Genomic DNA, 23,559 nt, shown 5'->3' on the forward strand with positions numbered 1-23,559 from the left:
GTGTTATGCCCAATGCAAGGTCTGAGGGGGGCGGTGCATGACGGAGAACATCATAGACAATCTGTGTCATGCACCGCCCCTTTAGGCCCTGTACTACCATAAGAGTATCAGTCTGTCCACCGTGGTCCTTTAAAGTTTCTATATTTCTTAAATGTGTGATGTTTGAGCAGATCTCTTCATACTGCAGCCGTGACTATGTCTGTCAATTGGCCAAAATATTCAGAGAAAACATTCTACGGGCTTATTCAGATGAACGGGATATACGTCCGTGCAACGCACTTGATTTTCACTCGCCTCGCACGGACCTATATTAGTCTATGGGGCCGTGCAGACAGTCCGTGATTTTTACGCAACGTGTGTCCGCTGCATAAAACTCACAACATGTCCTAGATTTGTGCGTTTTTCGTGCATCACGCACCCATTGAAGTCAATGGGTGCATGAAAATCACGCGCAGCACACGGAAGCACTTGCGTGGGACGCGCGTGATTCGTGCAACAGCAGTGAAAAGTATGAATGAAAACGGAAAAGCACCACGTGCTTTTCTGTTTACAAACATCCAAACAGAGTGTCATAATGATGGCGGCTGCGCGAAAATCACGCGGCCGCGCATCATATAGTGATGACACACGGAGCTGTTAAGTGCCTTCTGCGCACGCAAAACGCTGCGTTTTGCGCATGCAAAAAACGTGCACGCTCGTGTGAATCCAGCCTAAAGCTCATCCATGTAGAGGTTGAATGGGTGATCTACGGACACCCGTATACCAGAGAATAATCACAACCACACCTCGATTTTTGGCATTGATGACTTGCAACCCTTATGTACGCCGAGTGATATGAGCACCATTTTCCCATAAGCAAATGTGTATGATGGGTTTATTTATTCTTCAAAAATGAAAAATTTATTCAGACTATAGCTGTGAGGGCAAAAACAAGCTCGGCCTAGCATGGCTCCGACCAGAGATTATTGAACACTATAGCATCTGACCTGCATGCAGCTAAACTAGTGAAGTATAGAGTCTACCTGAAATGACCTGTAGCCTGTATGAATCTGCTTATTTGAGACTAAACTAATAGACTATGTATTGCCTGGTCTAGGGTATGAGTGGGCAGAACAGGACACATGAATCCAAAAAGCACAAAAGAATATCTCAGTGTCAGGCACCTCCCCCTCAGACCTTGCACGCCGTAGGCCTGGAGTATTCCTCTAAAATTGAAATTAGCAACAATAACGTAGAAGTTTTGTGACAACTTGTTCTATCCAGGAAAATATCTAGGAAACACTTTCAAGATGAATTTTTAATATAGCCATTAAATTCAACACTTTTTTTTTTTTTTTTAGCAGCAGTTTCACTTGCGCTCTTTCCAAATAAAAAAAGCTGTACAAAGACAGAAGGAATTTAGGCACGCAGCAAAATGAAAAAAAAAAAAAAAAAATCAACTTTCCTTACATATATCCAAACAAGTAACAATATACATTTAATGGTCTATCAACATACCAAAAATTACATATTTATATTGGTGAGCGGTGCAAGATTGTGTAGAACAGCTCAAAGTTATAATAAAATGTGAGCAATCCCTCAGTTTGAGATTTCTTCAGTAAAAGAAAAAGAAAATACTGTTCTATAATCCAGGACACTCTTCTTGGTAAAGGAAGATTTTATAACAGGAGCTCAAGAGCTGCTCCTCTCTTTCAAGTGTCTGTTTTCCTGAAAGAAAGTATTTGAAGATTATAATAAATTATATATATATATATATATATATATATTTATTTTATAACATTTTAATATCTATCACGCATACTGGGAAAAAAGTCTGCAGGCCGTTTAGTGCATTCTGTGGGTCTGCCAGAGATTTCACCCGATGCAAAGGGTGAAATCTGCGACCGAAACACTACGTTGTAGAGTATCAGAATTCTGCATCAAAACTTAGAAGGGATTTTTTTTTTTTTTAAATAAAGAAAAGTCTGTTTTTTGCAACTTTCTAAATAATTCTTTACTTTGAGATACAGCTGCTTTGTATTCTGTATCGTACGCGGAGACCTGAATCAGTCAGTTCAGCGGCACGGACTGGTTGTGACAGAGGGTCCTGCGTGCGATCCACCGGTTATCGATCACATCTAAGTTATGAACGGATACATGTTTCAGCACTAGATACAGCTGCTCCGTATACAGTATACAAAGCAGCTGTATCTCAAAAAGTAATTTTTTTTTTTAAAATAAAGTAGTCTTTACAAAGTTGCACCAATCACTGATAAGGATAAGCTGGTTGCTGCAGATCCAGCTTCAGAAACCCTTGCTGATCAGCTATTACCACCAGAAAAAGCTGCAGCCACCCATACAGTTCATGCCAGTCATTCAAATGAATGGCGCACTATCATGGACATGGGCCGACCAGGTCTGCGAGAGCTGCTATTTGTTAGCAGGTCTACTCTGGCTCATTCATTGAGGGCTTTTAGGTGTATGACCCCATCTATGATAACCATATGAACTAATAAAAGTTAGTGTCCTAGTGAGACAACACATTTAACGGTCTTCTGTCCTTAAAATAGGTCACTCACATTTTGTAATATACTCCTTATAATTTTGCTGTACCCATTTTTACACAGCATCATCTTAATAGACTAAGTTCCAACGCTATGCCACAGCATCCGTCATTTTGGAAGCAGATGAGGGTCAGAGCCTCCCAAAACTTCACAATGGTCTTCTAACATTGGTATAATTCCCCTTTAAGAAACCACAAAACTGGGATCTGAAACGCTAGAACTTCTGGACAATATTGTCTCATTTTACTGAAATGCCTAGATATAGATGGCATCAAATGGATGCCAATCATAAACTGTCAATACATACTCCGCCATATACATCTCCAGTTTTGTAATACTCTTAACTGTGAGCTAAGAATGGGCATCTCTCTGAAATCTTACCTCCGGCGGTGGTGGTTTTATAGTGACTGGTTGTGACGTGCGCCTTGGTGGTGAAGGTTTCGGCTGTACTTGTTGCTGTACGGGGTTATAATAAGTTACTCCTCCATACACTTGGGGCTGGGCCTAGAGGATTAAAAAACAAAACACTAATATTAATAAAAAGTCAACTATGTTTTCGTAATAGGTTTGAATAATACAAACGAATATATTACAGCAAGTAGAAGATCTTACCGGTGTATTGGGGTATAAATGAGGCGGTGGTGGAGGAAGGGGTCCTGGGGGATACGGGTAAGTTGGGTTTCCAAAATTAATGACACTGGGGGGGGCAGCGAAGTAGGGAGGAGGCAACAACTGCTGAGGAGGGGGCTGTCCAGGGGGGATAGAAACTGGACCAGGGTAAATGTTTGGGGTTGGCATCGGAGCAGCAGACTGGTGCGGGTGCAAACCTGAAATAGATAGCAGACAATATTAATCCATAAAACTGTGGCAAACACAAAGCAATGTCCTGTATCGTCAGTGGCTCTGTCCCTACCTCATGCTTATACAATGCAGCTCTGTGCCCTCAGGTTTGCTGCGGTGTAAAGGCACAAGCCCACCAGAAAGTCAGTGCACGCGAAGAAGAATTATCTCGCCGAAAGGATATAATGATAAACTACAACTAAACCACCCGTGAGAAAAACACCAGCAGCAGCCACTGCACATGTACAGATCAAAGGGAGGCTCAATAGGCGGAGGCGTAGGAATAGTCTGGTGCTCAACTTTACACATGCTGCATTTTAACTGGCTGAACGGGAAATGTTATTTCTATGGGTGTAGGGAGTAGAGTTTAGTGGGGCTGCGCTGCAGTACCGCGCACAACCATACAGACAAGCATAGCCTAAGGATCGGCCCGCCAATGTTTTTGTTCTGGAAAACTTCTTTAACAGTTAGTGTCCAGCCTAAATGACCAAGCAATTTTTTTTTTTTGCTTTTCCATCGTCGCATTTAAAGAGCTATAACTTTTTTATTTTTCCGACGACATAGCTGTATGAGAATTTTTTTTTGCGCGATTAGTTGTATTTTTTAATGCCACCATTTTGGGGTACATATTTTTTGACTAACTTTTGGATTTCTTTGGGTGGGGGGGGGGATAGAAAAAAAACCAACAAATTCCACCGTTCTATATGTTTTACATTTACGACAGTTACCGTGCGGCGTAAATATGTTCCCTTTATTCTATGGGTTGGTAGGATTAAGACAATACCACGTGTGTAGGTATTTTATGTTTTACTACTTTTGCACAATAAAAACACTTTTGAACTAAAATTATTTGTTTTTGCATCGTTGCTTCCCAAGAGTCATAACTTTTTTATTTTTCCATCAATTTAGTTATACGTGGGCTTGTTTATTGCAGGACGAGACTGTTTTCATTTTTACATGGGACTTAATTAACTTTTATTGCTCCTTTTTTTGGGGGGCAACGGGAAAAAACAGCAATTCAGCCGTAGTTTTTTGTGTTTTGCTTTTTTTTACGGCGTTCACCTTGCAGTTTGTTACACTTTTACTAAATATAAACACTTAAAAAAACAACTTATTTTTTCAGTCCCACTAGGGGACTTCACTATGCGATCTTTTGATCGCTGCTATAAACTGACAGGCAATCTATTTTAATACAGCCCCTTGGCATGGCCTAATAGGCATATAAGCCTATTAGGACTTTGTTAGGCCCCCCCCGGCTGCCATGACACTCCATCAGAGGCTGTATTTGCAAGCTGCTGATGGGTGAGAGAGGGAGCTCCCTCCCTCTGTAAACTATTTAAATGCTGCGGTCGCTATTGACCGCAGCATTTAAGGGGTTAAACTACCACGATCGGCGTAAACTTCGATCACTACCATTGGAGAAGGAGACCGGCTGTCATCAAACACCTGAGCACCCGCTCCAGCCTGCACGGGACACTTGTGCAGGACTTGGTCTACGCTGCCGTGAAAAGGCGTATTGGTGGTCACGAAGGCGTTAAGTGTTAACCCCTTTGTAGGTGACATTACTAGTAACAAATATTGCAACACATATAGGCCAGTCTAAGAAGAAAAAAATATATATAGTTTCAGTGTCCCTGTTGCCCATCGCAATCAAAACCTGCTCTGGAGAAACAAATGATAGAATCGGTTTGGTTGCTCAAGACCACACAGACCTCAACAGCATGCGTTTTTTACAGCGAATTGGCGCAGTTTTGCAATGTTGTTTCTGCAGGTGTTTAACAGGTTAGTTGTAAAATCCAAAAGGTAAAAAATGAGCAGTGCTAAAATAACAACAATGTCATACATCGTATTGGCCCCTTCGTGTAGAGTGAATCTTCACATTTAAAACTTAATAAAGACGTTTTAAAGCCAAAGATTGCTTCCTTGCTCCACGTTTCAGGCATCAACGAAAACTCGACAGCTGTCTGCTGCCACCACACGGTCTAACAAAGGAAGCTGATGGCACAATCAACATCTTTATTTTCCACATTTTGGACGTTTTTCAAAGGCCCCCGGAGGAAAGCTTGACACGCTGAAACGTGAGTCGGCGAGGACGCCAGGTAGCCAGTATTAAAGCACGCATGGGTAAGCAGCTAGTACTACGTAATTTTGGTTTTATTTCAAACTAACATTTCTTACCCTGATAGCGACTACGATTTATATCTGTACCCCTTGTACTAATATGTTCGGCTGTACTGGGTCTGGTCAGTAACAGTTTTTGTATTTTCAAATGATATTCACTCAGTTTTCATTTAGGTTTGGTGTTTTTTTCAAGAAGTGTAGCTTTACTTTAAGCTCCCACTGAAAACTTAGATCTGCAGCTAATGAAAAAAAAAAAAAAAAGAAGTCCAAATGTTGAGATTGGAGGTACCTGGGTGAGGAAGGTGCATTTCTTGCTGTACAATCATCCCCGGAGGCGGAATAGAAGTAGGACTTTCTGTATGAGTGTATATTGGTCCTTGGAACTGGACTGTAAAGAAATAAACGAAAACAAAAAAAAATATATAAATTTACAGATATGTAAAACACAAGTGGAGAGAAATTGTAATAACGCATGAGGACGCTCACGTGGATCGTAGTAATGTCCTTCCATAAGGCTGATGTGCATGGGAGCAGGTTCAGGCACCGGTCTCTGACGCTGAGAGGAATACCTCTTAACCCGTCCACTTTGAACACCCTAGAAGACAATTACAGTTGATACGGATAAACGCAAAACATTTTGAGTGCAATAAAAATAAAGTAAAAACAAGTCAAGACCACTTCATGGCACATGACAGACCTACTGATAAGGACAGACCTCCCTAATGGTATTATCACTTGTCAAATTCATGTGAAAATATTGAGATTTACCCATTAACTTCTATAAAGAAAGAAAATGCAGCAGCGATGAAAACCGTAAGCAATAGTTTGCTTGAGATGTACACCGTAGTTCCAGTACAGATGAGACCTGGCATCGATACTAGAGAGGTGTGAAGAGCCAAGAGGCCCGAGATGGTCCCAGGATCTTTCCTTAACCCCTTAAGGACGCAGCCTAGTTTTGGCCTTAAGGCTCAGAGCCCATTTTTCAAATCTGACATATTTCACTTTATGTGGTAATAACGTCGGAATGCTTAAACCTATCCAAGCGATTCTGAGATTGTTTTCTCGTGACACATTGGGCTTCATGTTCGTGGTAAAATTTGGTCGATATATTCAGTGTTTATTGGTGAAAAATTGCAAAATGTAGAGAAAATTTTGAAAAAATTGCATTTTTCAGAATTTAAATGCATCTGCTTGTAAAACAGACGGTTATACCACCCAAAATAGTTACTAGTTCACATTTCCCATATGTCTACTTTAGATTGGCATCGTTTTTTGAACATTCTTTTATTTTTCTTGGACGTTACAAGGCTTAGAACATAAACAGCAATTTCTCATATTTTTAAGAACATTTCAAAAGCCTTTTTTTTAAGGTACCTCTTGAGTTCTGAAGTGGCTTTGTGGGGCCTATGTATTAGAAACCCTGATAAAACACCCCATTTTAAAAACTAGACCCCTCAAAGTATTCAAAACAGCAGTTATAAAGTTTTTTTAACCCTTCAGGCATTTCACAGGAATTAAAGCAAAGTGGAGGTGAAATTTGCAAATTTCATTTTTCTTGCTGAATTTCAATTTTATTCATTTTTTTTTCTGTAACACAGAAGTTTTTACCAGAGAAACACTACTAAATATGTATTGTCCAGATTCTGCAGTTTTTAGAAATGTCCCACATGTGGCCCTATTGCGCTCGTGGACTAAAACACAAGCCCTAGAAGCAAAGAAGCACCTAGTGCATTTTGAGTCCTCTTTTTTATTTAGAATATATTTTAGGCAGCATGCCAGGTTTGAAGAGGTGTTGAGGTGCCAAAACAGTAGGAATCCCCCAATAGTGACCCCATTTTGGAAACTACACCCCTCAAGGAATTCATTTAGGGTTGTTGTTACCATTTTGATCGCACAGTTTTTTCACAGCACGTATTTGAATTGGGCTCTGAAATGAAAAAAATGTCATTTTTTCCAATAAAATGTCATTTGTGGTCAAAATTTATTATTTTCACAGGGAACAAAATACCCCATTTTGTTGCCCAATTTGTCCTTAGTGTGGCAATACCCCATTTGTGGTGATAAACTGCCGTTTGGGCCCATGGGAGGGCTCAGAAGGAAAGGAGCGCTATATGTTTGTTGGAGTCCAGATTTTGTTGGATTGGTTTTCGGGTGCCATGTCGCATTTGCAGAGCCTCAGAGGTATCAAAGCAATGGAAACCCACCAAAAGTGACCCCAATTTGGAAACTACACCCCTCAAGGAATTCATTTATGGTTGTTGTTAGCATTTTGACCACACAGTTTTTTCACAGCACCTATTTCAATTGGGCTGTGACATTAAAAAAATGACATTATTTCCAATAAGATGTAATTTTTTACCAAAATTTCTTATTTTCACAAGAAACAAAATACTCAATTTTGTTGCCCAATTTGTCATGAGTGCGGAAATACCCCATTTGTGGTGATAAACTGCTGTTTGGGCCCATGGGAGGGCTCAGAAGGAAAGGAGCGCTGTGTGTTCTTTGGAGTGCAGATTTAGCTGGATTGGTTTTCGGGTGCCATGTCGCATTTGCAGAGCCCCAGAGGTATCAAAGCAATAGAAACCCACCACAAATGACCCCATTTTGGAAACTACACCCCTCAAGGAATTCATTTATGGGTGTTGTGACCATTTTGACCCCATAGTTTTTTCACAGAACTTATTTGAATTGGGCTGGGAATGAAAACAAAATTATTTTTGTCAAATAATATGTAGTTTTGGCTGAAAATTTCTTATTTTCACAAGAAACAAAATACCCCATTCTGTTGCGCAATTTGTTCTGAGTGCCGCAATACCCCATTTGTTGTGATAAACTGCCGTTTGGGCCCATGGGAGGGCTCAGAAGGAAAGGACCACCATTTGGCCTACTCGGGATTTTCTAGTGCGAAGTCATGTATGCAGAAGCCCCTGAGGTACCAGTACAGTTGAAACCCGCAAGAAGTGACCCCGTTTTAAAAACTACACCCTTAAGGCAGTCATCTAGAGGTGTAGTGAGCATTTTGACCGGAGACCTACACCCCATAAACTGTAATGTGGGTTCTCCCGGGTATGGCAATACCCTACATGTGGCTGTTATCAGCTGCCTGGGCACACAGCAGGGCTCAGAGGGGAAAGACGAGGGGGGATAAGCTGTGCGGAGTGCATCAGGGTAAGTAAAATTGGGGTAAATTATAAACCAAGGGATGTATGATAAATTTTAAAACACTTTCATACAGAGCTCTGGTTATTCGGGACACGTGTCACATTGATATATTGTGTCCTCCCTTATCCCCCTCTTATAGCAGACTTTGCACCTCTTTTGACTTTTTCCCTTCTTGCCAGTTTGGGGAACTTCTCCTGGAAAGTGTTGCCCTGGTACGATGCGTGTGGCCCCACATCCAGAAGTACTGGGTGCCCCCCCTTCTTGGTCCCTAAAGATTAGGTTCTTGATAATCACCTCTTGAAATTCCAGGAAAGTTCCCGTCTGGCCTGCACATCGACGTAGCATGTACGCATTGTACAATGCCATCTGTATGATGTGCCCGGCCAGCTTCTTATACCACACCGCATGCTGCTGTAGGGCTTCAGGGCTTGATCTTACAAGTCCATCCCTCCCATGTACCTATTGTAGTCCAGGATGCAGTCTGGTTTGGGGGTGGCCTTTCCTTCATATATCCTAAACCTGTAGGTATACCCTGATGCACTCTCGCACAGCTCATACATCTTCACGCCATACCTTGCCCTCTTACCCGGCAGGTACTCGCGGAATTGAACCCTCCCTTTAAAATGTACCAGGGACTCATCAATAGAAATACACTTATCGGGGGTGAATGCTTGGGAAAACCAGGCATTGGAACGGTCTAATAGGGGTCTCCGTTTATATAAACGGTCAAAACTGGGGTCATCTCGGGGTGGGCACGGCTCATTATCAGTATAATGTAAGAAGCGAAGTATTGCCTCATTTATTTATTTTTTTAGGTTCCAGTTCAGTTCTGAAGTTGCTTTGAGGGGCCCATATATTAGAAACCCCTATCAAATACCCCATTTTAGAAACTAGACCCCTCAAAGTATTCACAACAGCATTTAGAAAGTTTATGAACCCTTTAGGTGTTTCACAAAAATTTAGAGCAAAGTAGAGGTGAAATTTACATTTTTTTTTTTGTCAGAAAATCCTCTTTATACCATTTTTTTTATAACACAAAAGGATTTGTCAGTGAAACGCAACTTAATACTTATTGCCCAGATTCTGCAGTCTTGTGAAATATCCCACATGTGGCCGTAGTGCGGTAATGGACTGAAGCGCCGGCCTCCGAAGCAAAGGAGCACCTAGAGGATTTTGAGGCCTCTTTTTTTTAGGCACCATGTCCGGTTTGAAGAGGTCTTGTGGTGCCAAAACATTGGGAACCCCCCAAAAGTGACCCCAATTTGGAAACTAGACCCCTTGAGGAATCCATTGCAGTTTTCTTGGGGTGCATGCGGCATTTTGATCAGTTTTTATTCTATTTTTAGGTGGCGTGGTGACTAAAAAACAGCAATTGTACTATTTTTTTTTTTTTCGTTTTTTTTTACAGCGTTCACCGTGCGCTATAAATGACATATTCACTTTATTCTGCGGGGCGATACGATTACGGCGATACCAGATGTTTATAGTTTTTTTTATGTCTTATGGCGTTTTCACAATAAAATACGTTTTGTAAACAATCATTCACTTTTTGTGTTACCTTATTCTAAGAGCCATAACGTTTTTATTTTTCAATCAATCAAGCCGTGCGAGGACTTATTTTTTGCGTAACGAACTGTAGTTTCGATCAATACCATTTTTAGGTACATGCGACTTTTTGATCTCTTTTTATTCCATTTTTTGGGAGGTGAAGTGACCAAACAATTGTGATTGTGGTACGGTTTATTATTATTTTATTTCACGGCGTTCACCGTGCGGGATAAATAATGAAATAATTTTGTAGTTCAGGCCGTTACGGACGCGGCGATACCAATTATGTATAGTTTATTTGTTTGTTTATATATTTTTATTAATAATAAAGGACTGATAAGGGAAAAGGGGGGATTTTTACTTTTAAATCTTTTATTTTCTTATTTTTACACATCTTTTTTTAACTTTTTTTTAACTTTATTACTTTGTCCCACTAGGGGACATGAGGGCAGGAGGCCCTGATCGCTATTCTAATACACTGCACTACATGCGTAGTGCAGTGTATTAGAACTGTCAGCTACTCACTGACAGCAAGCATAGTGGGTCCTGACGTTGTCAGGACCCACTAGGCTTCCGTCTATGGCATAGCCGGACGCCATTGTTTGGTGTCCGGTTGCCATAGTCACCATCGCTGGCCGCTATCGCGTAGCAGGCCGGCGATGGCAGCTTAACCCCTAAAAAGCCGCGATCTCTATAGAACGCGGCTTTTAAGGGGTTAATCAGCGGGGACACAGCGATCGGTCCCCGCTGTAGGAGCTGTGACAGCTGCTGAACAAGACAGCAGCGTCACAGCTCCTGTATGTGTCGGGAGGACGGCCGAAACGGCCGTTACTCCCGAGACGTACTATTACGGCATGGAGCGCGAACGATACAGCTGCCATGACGTAATAGTACGTCAAGGAGCGGGAAGGGGTTAAACAGCAATGTAATGCAGCTGCAGGGGTAATATCAGTTAATATGCCTGAACATAGTCTACATCTATCAATATGACATCTCAGAATATAGAGATCACCTCCTAGATGTTGTAGTTACATTGGGTAAAAATGGCCAGGTTTGATGCATCCTAAATCTAAATATTGATTTATATCTGCTGTATGTGAACGTGGTTTCTATGGATTAAAATAAAGCAAGCCTTGAAATGATCCAGGCCGTACTCACCATTCCTTCCATGCGATTGTACTGGGGAGGCCCACCTGCCATGTGCATATGATTTGGAATACCTGGCAAAGAGTCAAATGACAAATACTCAGTTTATTTAGCTACCCAAACTGACAAGAGTCACAATGTGATGTATTGTAATGTTTCTGGCAATACCCTAAAGGGACTTTATTACAATTATTTACATTATTTGCAACCTCCCTCCCTCCAAAACACAATGTACTATGCACATAGCAGAACAGAGACTTCAGAGGACTGTTCACCATGCAGACAGCAATTCCTCTCGGTTGCTTTGCTCTACTGCTAGCTGCTAAGAAACATAACCGCAACGTGCAGGTGGCACCGCACCGTAGGAACAAGATCAGCTATAATGGATGCAAAAGAGCCATTGAGGGTTGTGTAGAAGTTCTATGCCGACCACCCATGCTCGCTCCCGAGGCAGCTTCTCTAAACATATAGGAGTATATCAAGCAATGGAGAAACTGGTCCCAGCTTTTCAAGGTGTCATTTTTATGGGAAACATAAAAATCGTGTCATACGTAAAAACTAGTGCAGAAAAAGTAATATAGTCAATCAGTTTTCTGTAATATCACAGCACTTAAAGTTGACGTATAAACAAGTTGTATAAAAACAATGCAGGAAACCACCTTACCACGTGCAGAAATGTATGCGGACTGTCCAGGACTCCAGTTTTGATCGGAAATGTTGACCTGTGACATGTCATGTTCCAGTCCTGTCACGCTGCCCTCTACAGGAGGCTCCCAGCCACTAGGTTTCACTACAGGTATTGGAGGGGAGGGCTCTGGAACCACTTCAGCAGGTATTTGGGGTAGAGGGGGAGGTGGTAAGTCTGGGAATGTAGTGTCATCTATGCTCTTTCCGGCTTCTCCCCCTTTAATCCGACTCCTCCTAGCTCTGGAATAGGACTTTTTCTCCACAGGTCGATCTGGAGGTGGCGGTGATGGATCGGCTGCTTGTTTCTCAGTCGTTAGTTCAGCTTTGTTATGCTCTTCCGTGAAATTTTCGCTGGGCTGTGGAGGAGCCTGCTCTGTGCTTCTTCCTCTATAACCACCATAGTCTTGCCTTCTCTCTGAAGTAGAATGTGGGGCAGCGCCATCATCTGGAGGGAAGCAGGAAGGTCTATTCTCTTTGTATCCACCTGACCGAGGATAGGTCCTATTAGGGGGAGCTCTGCTGTTATTGGGAGTACTGCGATTGTTGTAGGTTCTTGGCGGAGGGGCAGAATTAGACTCTTGGTAACGATTTAAAGGTCTGTTTGGCTTCTCATCTTGGTCTTCCCTCGGAGGACTGCTGTACCTAAGAAGATGATTAAACACAGAGTTATGAGGGCAAAAAGTACTAAAGCGGCAGGTCCACACTGCCTAACCAATACAGTAGCATTACAAAACACATTTGTCTTGACAGCCATCTTTCGCCCCTGCAGTGCTCATGGTGCATTATCATTAAAAGGGGTTATCCGGGCAGGGGGCAGTTGTTATACGGATTACCTATCCACAGGTGGATCGGTGGAGGTCCGACACCCGGACCCTGCACCAATCAGCAGTTCCAGCTGCCTCCAGGCACCAGTGTTGAAAGCAGATAGCTCCTGTCAAAGTATAGTGGCCGTGCCGCTATACAGTGTATGAAGCCATCTGCTTCAGACACCAGCCACTGCATAATATCTGGTATTCGGAGGCAGCCGGAACAGCTGATTAGTGCAGGGTCCGGGTGTCAGACCCCCACCGATCATTTATTGATGACCTATCCAGTAAGTAGGTCACCATTTTGAAAAACCACCCTATGCCCAGACAACCCCTTTAAGTCCCATCAGTCTTCCAGCAGTATAGCGAGTGACACTACTGGTCTCCACAGTTGCATGGAGATTCAGGGGTGTCATCCGTGTACTGCAGCACCTGTTACTTACCAACAGGTCAACCATTAGCAGAGTGCAAGAAAAAAATAATATTAAGAGGACTCCCAATTTTATTATCACACTGGAAAATGTATTAACGTTAAACAGCCTAGTTTTCTCACAAACATACCTCGGCTTTCTTGGTCGGCGTGGGTGAAACTCCTCCGGGTTTTTATTAGACCGGATATCATAACCGTACATAGCTATTAGTTCATCTCTAGACTTTGGAGCTTGCTCATCTTCCCGAAACCTATCATGTTCCCACCGACCTTCATCCTTCCACAATTTGCGAGGATGGCGACCCTTTGGCCTGAAATAAAGAATGACATTTGCGCTGTTGATTTTTCAACTGGACTTTGAGAAAAAAATATAGTCAATAAAAAACATAAAATAGGATAAATGCCCAATTATCTGATCGGTGTTCTCTCACCTGACTTCCTCATCATTCGTGTGTCCACGCAGGTCATGTTCAAAGAAGAGTCCCTTACGAGGAATATAGGCTGGATTCTTTCGGTCTTCGTCATCATCGAGCCGTTTCGGCGATTTCTTGGTAGTTTTGTTCTCGTCTTGCTCTATGCTCTCCTACGAATAGGATATAGACAAGACAATGACAAACAAGGTCATAAAATAGAGCAAGCAATGTAAGGGGGACAAAAAAATATATATATATTTTGCACACAAACATGGCATTTGTTATTTTTACCTGTCCATCGCCACTTTGCCGCTCCCCTGTCACTGCTCCCTTAGACTTCGGTTTTTCCTCTTTTGGAGCGGGTGTCTCAGTGGCATTATCTTCCGCTTTTAATGTCGTTTTAAGGGCATCATCCTCACTGTAACGCGCCTCTTCCGGCTGTGTAGGAAGATACTATTTTTTGAATTTAGTAACCTGTCCAAGTAAACTTAATCTTCCTACATAGCATAACACATTTCTTAAAAGGGAAACTGCAGACAAATAAATTCTCCATCCTATTTCTTATACGCTCAGACACATTTTTAAATAAAAGCCAGACAGCGGTTGACCGTAATATGATGTAGCTCAGCTAAACTGGATGTATTGCTGTCAAGTTTGCCGTTTTCAATAACCATGAGCAGCTCTGGACTATAAGGGTAGGGGACACAGCGTAAACACTGAATTTCCCTCAACAGATTTCATTGCAGAAAATCAGCAACGTATTACAGCAGAGATGAACAAATCTCATTCACACACTGCAGAAAAAAATCAGCCGAGAAACAGTTCATAAAATGACTTGCGGTGCGGTTTTTAAATCTGTAGCATGTGAATTTATGTTGTGGAACCGCTGCTCTTCTGTTGCAGGTTTTCCACATTGAATTCAATAGGAGGTAAAACCTGCAACAAATAGATAAATGTTGCGATTTTTGCAATGGAAAAGCTGCGATTCCGCTGCAAAAAAAAAATAAAAAATCAAACCAGAAAATTCAAACTTTTTTTAGATTCCAAAATAATAAAAAGGTTCATACTTACCCCCAGCTGTTGTCATAGCGACTCAATCCTCTGGATAACGTTTCATCCTATATGACCGCTGCAGCCAATTAAAGGCTGCAGAAGTCACATGGACTGCAGCGTTATCCCAGGAGACCCTTGTTGTACTCAGAGCAGTGGGACGCGTTGCTATGACAACGGAGAACGTGGTAAGTATGAACTTTTTTTTTTCTAGCACTATCTCTGCAGCAGAGATTCTGCCCGAAATACTGCACCACAATTTGGTGCTGTTTTTCGGGCGAAACTCCCTGCGGCTTCCAAGACGGATGCGCTGTGTACTATTACGTAGCGTCTTCACTTACCCTAAGGATGCAGTCACTCCTGGCATAATTGCTATGTTAAACTTTACAATGTAATCCTATGGGAAAAATATTCGATAACGCAAGCAATTAAGAAATCCAATTTGCGGAATATTTTTCCATATGATTACATTGTAAAGTTTCACGTTGCAGAAATACAAGAAAAATATGCCTTGTGTGACTGTACCCTGATACAGGCTGAAACTATCTGGGCGAGATAAGTAAAGTAAAGTATTTACAAAGTTACATGTGGATTAAAGGCGATGTACATCTTTGAATTTTTTAGTTTTCTTTAATAAAAGTGTCGGTGTGTTTTGTGAAACTGTCTAAATACTTTATAAAAAATTATTTTTACTTTTTAAGATACAGCTGCTTTGTATCCTGTATAAGCAGCAGCTGTATCTTGCGCTGAGATCTGTACACAGGATCCACCGGTTATCGATCACATTTAAGTTATGAACTTCGATGTGATCGGTAACAGCTCGATCCTGCGTGTCAGGGACACACAGGACCCGGATACAGGTTTCAGCGCTAGATACAGCTGCTTTTTATACTGGATACACAGCAGCTGTATCTCAAAAAGTACAAATAATTTTTAATAAAGTATTGAGAGTTGCACAAAACACACTGACATTTTTATTTAATATATATATATATATATTGTGAGGGTTTAGCATCAGGAGAGGTTGGTACAGCGGTTTCTTAGTAGCCAGAGACAGGGACACCGTGCATTAAAGTTCATAAACAGGGCTTTGCCTGTGTTTTATTCTTGTCAAAGAAACAGCCTCTTGTACAACAAGGCAAAATACTAAATAAATCCTGCTCGTCTGAGCACTAACTAAACAAGATATTATCTAACTATACCAAGTGCCTTCCTACCAGGCGCTGGACACAAAGTAACACAGGTCTTTACTCACATAGAATACAGGCTACTCCAGACTTAGGGTATGTGCACACGTGAACTGTCTTTTACGTCTGAAAAGACAGACTGTTTTCAGGAGAAAACAACTGCGTCGTTTCAGACGTAAAAGCTCCTCCTCGCAATTTGCGAGGCGTCTGTGACGCTCGTAAATCTTGAGCTGCTCTTCATTGACAATGAAGAACGGCTCAAATTACGTTGCATAGAAGTGCCCTGCACTTCTTTGCCGAGGCAGTCAATTTACGCGTCGTCGTCTGACAGCTGTCAAACGACGACGCGTAAATTACAGGTCGTCTGCACAGTACGTCGGCAAACCCATTGAAATGAATGGGCAGATGTTTGCCGACGTATTGGAGCCCTATTTTCAGGCGTAAATCGAGGCCTAATACGCCTCGTTTACGCCTGAAAATAGGTCTTGTGAACCCAGCCTCAGTAGTCTCCGGTCTGAGTCAGGGTTGAGACTCACACACTGTGTCTGCACCTTTTTATACACAGGCTGCAGGTGCAGCTAATTGAGCAGCAGCCTTGTCCTACAAACAAACAGAGATGGACTAGGGATTGGGGAACCCGCCCTGCTCTTCCCCAATCCAACTCCAGGCCCTTTTTCCGGCTTTTCCTTAAGCCGAGATTGTAAAGCTAGAGCTTTCTATTGCAAAAAATACTCATTCCCGGGAGCCTAGGATACATATGACAGGATTCTAGGGGAAATGTACCTTCCCTCAATGACTTTACCTGTCACTGTCTCACAATATATATATATATATATATTTTATAGGTGTACATAACCTTTTAAATCTAAATAGAAACTGCAATATGGTGACCAAAGGTGGAGATGCCCTTTAAATGTGAACTTTGATAAGGCATCAATGTGTTCACAATCCCTCCCATGGGATGTAGACTGCTCTCTATACCTGTTCATCGCTCCTTGTTTCACATACAATGCTTACTTCAGATTCCTCAGCGCTCTCGTAGTCTGACAGCACAGCTGTAAGTCAAAGAGATAAAAAAAAAAAATGATAGAAGTAAAACTAATAAAAGCAATAGAACATTCAAAAATCACTCTATAGAGTTTATCTGGTCCCAATCATTAATGCTCATGCTGGGCTGAGTCTCAATAGAAATGCAGCTGCAGGACTTGATGGCAGAAATGCCAAGCTCTACTACACAAAGAGGCAATCACAGAAGATAAATGAACTCTTGTTCAGTCATGCAATCACTGCCTGGTCCTATCATGAGCCCCTCGGTGAGCCAAAGTGGAGCAAGAAAAAACCCCAAAACCAAACCAAAGTTAACCCCTTACTGACCAGGCCACTGACCAAGGATTATTTTTTGTTTTTTCACTGTTGCATTTTAAGAGTCGTAACTTTTATTTTATTCCGTCGACATAGCTGTATAAGGGCTTGTTTTTTGCGAGACGAGTTGTAATTTTTAATTGCACTATTTTTGGTTGCATATAATATATTGATTAACATTTATTAACTTTATTTTAGGAAAAAAATTGAAAACAAACAGCTATTCCAGCATTGTTTTTTACGTTAAATTTACGCCGTTCACTATGCAGCATAAACAAACAGGTTACCTTTATTCTATGGGTCGGCACGATTACGGGGATACCAAATATGTTAAGGTTTTATGTTTTCAAACGTTTGCAAAATAAAAACCCTTTTAAAAAAAAATTACTTGTTTTTACATCGTCGCATTCCAAGAGCCGTAGCTTTTTTATTTTTCCGTCGATTTAGACATACGTGGGCTTGTTTTTTGCGGGACAATGTGTAGTTTTTATTGGTAGTATTTTGGGGTACATGGGACTTAACTTATTTTATCTTTTTATGTTAGGAATGGGAGAAAAAAGGAATTTTGCAGTTTTCTTTGGACGCAGTTCACCCGACAGTTTAATGAATGTGTTAACTTTATTGTTTGAGTCGTTACGATCGAGGCGATACTATAGGTGTGTGTGGCTTTTTTTAAAAAAAAATTTACACTTTTACTAAATAAAACCACTTCTTGGGGGAATTTTAGGTTTACTGTAATAATTTTTTTTTCCCCCCATAAACCTTATTTAAGTTTCTTTTTTTTTTGTCCCACTAGGGGACTTCACCATGCGATCTGCTGATCGCTTATATAATGCTTTCGTATACTTAGTATACCAAAGCATTATTGCCTGTCAGTGTAAAACTCTCTGGCATGGCCTAATAGGCAGTTGCTGAAGGCAGACCTGGGGGCCTTTGTTAGGCCCCCAGCTGCCATGCAAACCCAACAGCGCCCCACGATTTCTTTGCAGGGGCGCCGATGGGGTGTCAGAGGGAGCTCCCTCCCTCTGTCAAGCATATTAGATGCCGCTATTGACAGCGGCAGCTAATGGGTTAAACTGCCAAAAATCGGAGCGCGCTTCAATTCCGGCAGTTGGGGCAGGAGCCAGGCTGTGTATAACAGCCATGCTCCTGCCGCAGATCGCGTGCGTACGCTGGCAGTACCCACGCGATCAGAGCGACAGATATAGCAGTCGCTATGCGGGAACTAACACCTGCTTGCGACGGATATATCCGTCGCTCGTCAATCTAACATGATTTCATCTATTTTGTTTAAGGAGACAGGTCATACAAGTTAGGTGGGGGTCCAACCGCTTCCACCATTGCAAAGAACAAGAGGCCCCAAATTCCAGTTTTTGGCCAAACGGCAGAACAAGCATGCACCGTCGCTCCCTATAGAGATGAATGGGAGCGCCAGAAACAGCTGAGGGCAGATGCCAACACGCCCGTTCATTTGTATAGAAAGCAACGCGGCGTGTTTGTCCTGCTCTGGGGCCAATAACGGAACATAGGGCTCGTTATTTTCGGCAATGGTTGAAGTCACAGAGGTCAGACCCTCAACTAACTTATACGTATGACCTATCTCATTGACGGGCCATAAAAGTAAAAAACAGTGTCAGGGCACAGGGAGTTTCAAGTTCGCTGTCACCATTTTCTTCTCATCCTGTAATCTATCTTGTTTTAATAATGTCAGCTGAAATCTGATCTAGTGGACCGCAGAGAATGTAGCCTATGTATGTATCTGAACAGACAAACAAGCAGCCCAGATGAGTATTTTACATTTATATAGGAGCATCACTTAAAAGGGTTGCCCTACTAAGGAATTCTGAGGTAATAGGGGGGTCCCCTGTTCAGAATCCTCATCTCTTGGCCAGGGCAAAGGACATCTCTCGCTCTGGAGGACCTGTCCTTTCCTGCATTACACAAACAACCTATTGACTTAAATGGACACTGCGTAATGCTTAATTTGCTCTGTGGTGGCGCTGCAGAGATATTCAACACTTACTGCTAGGCTTCCCTATAGATTACAGCTGATCGCTGGGGGTCCCAGCAGGGGTACACTTTGTGATCATCTTTTTCTAACAAGTAGGGATTGTCCAAAGCAGAGAACCCCTTGACGACCCATGCCATGATATAACAGCACAGGCAGGAGTCTGCAGAGGACCCGTGCTGGACTATTAACGGCGATCAGTCACTGTGCCCGCGCGATTAGAAACTGGACCACAGCTGCAGTACACAGCCCTGGTCTTGAACTAGGGACGGATCTGTCGTTTAACCTATTGTATGCCGCAATCAAAGCATATTAAATTAAAAGTGCACAGCCTAGTGTATTTACATATATGCCACCAAATTATGTAAATTCATAAATAATTATTAGAACTCCCATTACGACATTTAAAAATGTAAATGAAGGATAACTAAAAACGAAACAAAAACATGTAAACAATATTTTTACATATAATACATTTTATTATATCAGTGTTACAAAGCAATAAATAATATACACTTTGGCTATCACTTTTTTTCTCTTTAGGAAATTATGTAGTACCATAAGGGAAATTATATACATGTGTTGGGGGGATTTTTTTTTCCGCTTTTTGGGCTGTTGGACAAACTCTTAAAAAAAAAAAATTTGTTAGGTTCTTAATGCCAAAAATGGCCGGGTCTTCAAGGGGTTAAATACAAAAAAAAAACACTGGAAAAAGGTTAAATTCACAACTGACATGGACACTTACCATCTCCTATGCCGTCTTCACTTTCCTGCAGAACCAAAAAAAAGTAATTATTAGATGTTATTCCTCATTATCAATACATATAATATACCCCGAATATAAAGAGAATCCGCCCTAAAATAAATCACCATAACAAGCACCAAAACCCCTTTCAAATTTGGAACTGGCAGCTCATTAACCTCCATGGATGGCATCAACGGTTTTACACTTTGCAATGAGATTTGCTTCAAATCCACGACGTGTGAACTCAGCCTTAAAGTCTACATATAAAGTTATGTAACTTTGTAAAAACCTTATGTTGATATAAAGTGGTACAAGAAGTTTTATTGGTTCTGACAGAAAGGGAAATTCTGAATCTTGCTGGACTACTGTTACCGGACAGCAGTGCATTGTGGGAGCTCAGATGACAGTTATACACTTAGAACAGAGCGGTTAGGTCACATGTCAGACAGCGGAATGGGACCGTACCAGTGGAGATACGGTGCGCCAGTATTAATATGTTTCACCAATGTATCCACCAATGAACAGTGTTTACTAAACATATCAGTCCAAAGTCTCGTGTGTGTGTGTGTGTGTATATGTATATATATATATATATATATATATATATATATATATATGAGACACATACACAACACACACACTAGTCCTCAATTATATCAGAAAGTTAATTTATTTCAGTAGTTAAATTCAAAAAGTGAAACTCGTATATTATATTGATTCATTACACACACTGATCTATTTCCAGAATTTTTTTCTTTTAATGTTGATGTTTAACAGTTAATAAAACCCCAAAGTTTAATCTCAGAAAATTAGAATATTATATAAGCCCAATTTCAAAAATTATTTTTAATACTAAAATGTTGGACTACTGAAAAGTATGTACAGTATCTGCCCTCAATACTTGGTCGGGGCTGCGACTCTGCACAAATTACTGCATCAATGTGGCGTGGCATGGGGGCGATCAGCCTGTGGCACAGCTGAGGTATTATGGAAGCCCAGGTTTCTTTGATAGGGGCCTTCAGCTCGTCTGTATTGTTAGGTCTGGGGTCTCTCATCTTCCTCTTGACAATACCCTATAGATTCTCTATGGGGTTTAGATCAGGCGAGTTTTCTGGCCAATCAAGCGCAGTGATACTGTTGTTATTACACCAGGTATTGGTACTTTTGGCAGTGTGGGCAGGTGCCAAGTCCTGCTGGAAAATGAAGTCACCATCTCCATAAAGCTTGTCAGCAGAGGGAAGCATGAAGTGCTCGAAAATTTCCTGCTAGACGCTGCGCTGACTCTGTACTAGAGATAACACAGTGGACCAACACCAGCAGATGACATGGCCCCCAAACCATCACTGACTGTGGAAACTTCACACCGGACCGCAAGATACTTGGATTGATGCCTCTCCACTCTTCCTCCAGACTCCGGGACCTGGATTTCCAAATGAAATGCAAAATTTACTTTCATTTGAAAACAGGACTTTGGACCACTGAGCAGCAGACCAGTCCTTTTTCTCCTTGGCCCAGGTAAGACGCTTCTGAGGTTGTCTCTGGGTCATGAGTGGCTTGACACAAGGCATGCAACACTTGTAGCCCATGTCCTGGATACGTCTGTGTGTGGTGGCTCTTGAAGCACTGATTCCAGCCGCAGTCCGCTCCTTATGAATCTCCCCCAGATTCTTGAATGGCCTTTTCTTGACAATCCTTACGAGGCTGCGGTTATCCCTGTTGCTTGAGCACCTTTTTTCTTCCTCTCAACTCTCCATTAATACGCTTGGATACAGCATTCGGTGTACAGCCAGCTTCTTTAGTAATGTCTTTTTGCAGCTTCCCCTCCTTGTGGAGGGTGTCAATGACAGTCTACTGGACAACTGTCACGTCCGCATCTTCCCCATGATTGTTTAGCTACTGAACCAGACGGTTGGACCCTTTAAAGGCTTAGGAAACCTTTGCAGGTGTTTTGTGTTGATTCGCTGATTAGAGTGACAACTTTTACCCAATATTCTAAGTTTCTGAGAGACTAAATTTTGAGTTTTCATTAACTGTTTGCCATAATCATCAACATTAGAAGAAAAAAAAATGCTGGAAATAGATCACTCTGCGAGTAATGAATCTATATATAATATGAGCTTCACTTTCTGAATTGAATTACTGAAATAAATTAACTTTTTGATGATATTCTAATTCATTGAGAAGGAGTAGTGTATATAAAAAAAAATTATTCCACCAATTTGTTGAGCAGGGTTGATGTGATTTTTATACTACAATGTTATCACATCATTTAAATGAAAAGGGGACTAATCCTTTTTTGAGACACACAAAACTATGGTGTAGATTTGCTCTCCGATCGCCGCGGGTCACAGATTTTTAGTCTCTTCAGTTCTAGGGATTACGTGAAGACATGTAGATATAGGGATGAGTGACGTAGGACTATGCACATCTGAACTTTTAATGTGTGTTCTGCATCTCAGGCTCTACTTCTAGCTAGAACCATCCATTTTTATGCTAAATATCTATGCTTTGATGCAAAATTGCATGAAGGCGTCCGAGTAAAAAGGTGGGAGGCGTTGTCCAATGCGCCAGGTGTATACTTTCACTAAATAAGTGGGTACTGGGGTATAATAGGGCTTAGTTTTTTTAATTTTATAATTCAGGTTTTGGTTTTTTTCATGCATCTCAAGTGTAAAAAAGGGTCCTGGCAGCGAAAGGGTTAAAAATCCAAGTGTCCTTTTACGCCGACATTGACGCGTTTCAGGTTGTACCGTCCAGGAATTGTAAACAGGATATCGGACAGCAGGTTTAGGCTAGCAGCGAGCTACATCATAGCCACAGTTGTTGGCGGACATGAAGTAGCATACGCTGCACGGCTGACCACTGTACCGGTTGCTCGCCCGGCGTGCACGGGCCAGGATATAGCGCGACAGACGCTCCCCATTGACACCAATGCAAAATTTCCATAGAAAAGATGCACTGGACAAATTGCACAAAAGCTGCATTATGTGCAGGGCAGAAAATACAATTCTGAGGTAAATGGGGGGATATCAATAATACTAATAATGTGCATTACTCTATCCATCACTGCACACATATACAAGTAACGCACAGCACTGCTCTGCCATCTGCCCCATGATACCCCTCCATGATGAGCCGGCCTGCTATACTCACACACTCAGACTCCTTCCCATCTCTGGCCGCCTCCCCTCTCCTGTTGCCCAGCTCCCGGCCTTCGGTTCTGCTAGGCTGTTCTATCCGCTCTGCGGGGCCAATGCTCTCAGTCCCAGACTCTCCCTCTTCCTCCTCTTCACTATCCTGGGATGCACGTCTCCTCCGCCGGCTTCTGTCCGCCATGTCGGTAAGAAGAGAATCGGCGGGGTTGTGGAAGAAGAACTACATTTCCCGGTGTACAATGCGCTACACGGAACGTTCCATAGGCACGAAGAGGAAAATACTACACTTCCCGGCGTCCAATGCGGAGGAAATCTCGCTGTATAACGCGATATGAGAGCAGCTCTTCCATAATGCA

At 41.9% G+C, this 23,559-nt stretch overlaps 1 protein-coding gene and 1 long non-coding RNA gene across 5 annotated transcripts in view; one reads left to right on the plus strand and one right to left on the minus strand.

The window, feature by feature from the left end:
• LOC142666360 (uncharacterized) overlaps positions 1-17,957 on the plus strand; it is an 89,169-nt gene extending 71,212 nt beyond the window's left edge. Inside the window, exon 7 of one of the 2 annotated variants that reach the window (XR_012851669.1) lies at positions 17,840-17,957. This is a non-coding gene — a long non-coding RNA (uncharacterized LOC142666360). Of the gene's footprint in view, positions 1-5,322; positions 6,492-17,839 lie in introns of those variants that run through there. The other variant, XR_012851668.1, reaches the window with a different exon arrangement.
• CASC3 (CASC3 exon junction complex subunit) lies at positions 1,283-23,506 on the minus strand. Of its 3 annotated transcripts, none has more exons than XM_075846366.1 (13): positions 23,202-23,506; positions 20,049-20,073; positions 16,915-16,988; positions 13,988-14,149; positions 13,715-13,866; positions 13,415-13,594; positions 12,025-12,689; positions 11,373-11,434; positions 5,991-6,099; positions 5,794-5,892; positions 3,156-3,370; positions 2,925-3,047; positions 1,283-1,707 (listed from the first exon to the last, which is right to left on the minus strand). In XM_075846366.1, the coding sequence occupies exons 1-13, from the start codon at positions 23,382-23,384 to the stop codon at positions 1,672-1,674; spliced, it is 2,085 nt and encodes a 694-aa protein (XP_075702481.1). In that variant the 5' UTR covers positions 23,385-23,506; the 3' UTR covers positions 1,283-1,671. The 3 variants fall into 3 exon arrangements, with proteins under 3 accessions (XP_075702481.1, XP_075702483.1, XP_075702482.1); XM_075846368.1 differs by having other exon boundaries at positions 13,988-14,134; positions 16,951-16,988; positions 23,202-23,505; XM_075846367.1 differs by having other exon boundaries at positions 13,988-14,134; positions 23,202-23,505.
• Positions 23,507-23,559: the final 53 nt, after the last annotated feature.

The sequence above is a fragment of the Rhinoderma darwinii genome, chromosome 13 (genome assembly GCF_050947455.1).
Source record: "Rhinoderma darwinii isolate aRhiDar2 chromosome 13, aRhiDar2.hap1, whole genome shotgun sequence".
NCBI classification, from domain to species: domain Eukaryota; kingdom Metazoa; phylum Chordata; class Amphibia; order Anura; family Rhinodermatidae; genus Rhinoderma; species Rhinoderma darwinii.

Coding starts and splice junctions, on each gene's coding strand:
- CASC3 (XM_075846366.1), bottom strand. CDS start 23,384: ATGGCGGACAGAAGCCGGCGGAGGAGACGTGCATCCCAGGATAGTGAA. Junction 16,989..20,048: donor TGAAGACGGCATAGGAGATG/GTAAGTGTCCAT, acceptor TTTGACTTACAG/CTGTGCTGTCAGACTACGAG. Junction 13,595..13,714: donor ACGAATGATGAGGAAGTCAG/GTGAGAGAACAC, acceptor TCTTTATTTCAG/GCCAAAGGGTCGCCATCCTC.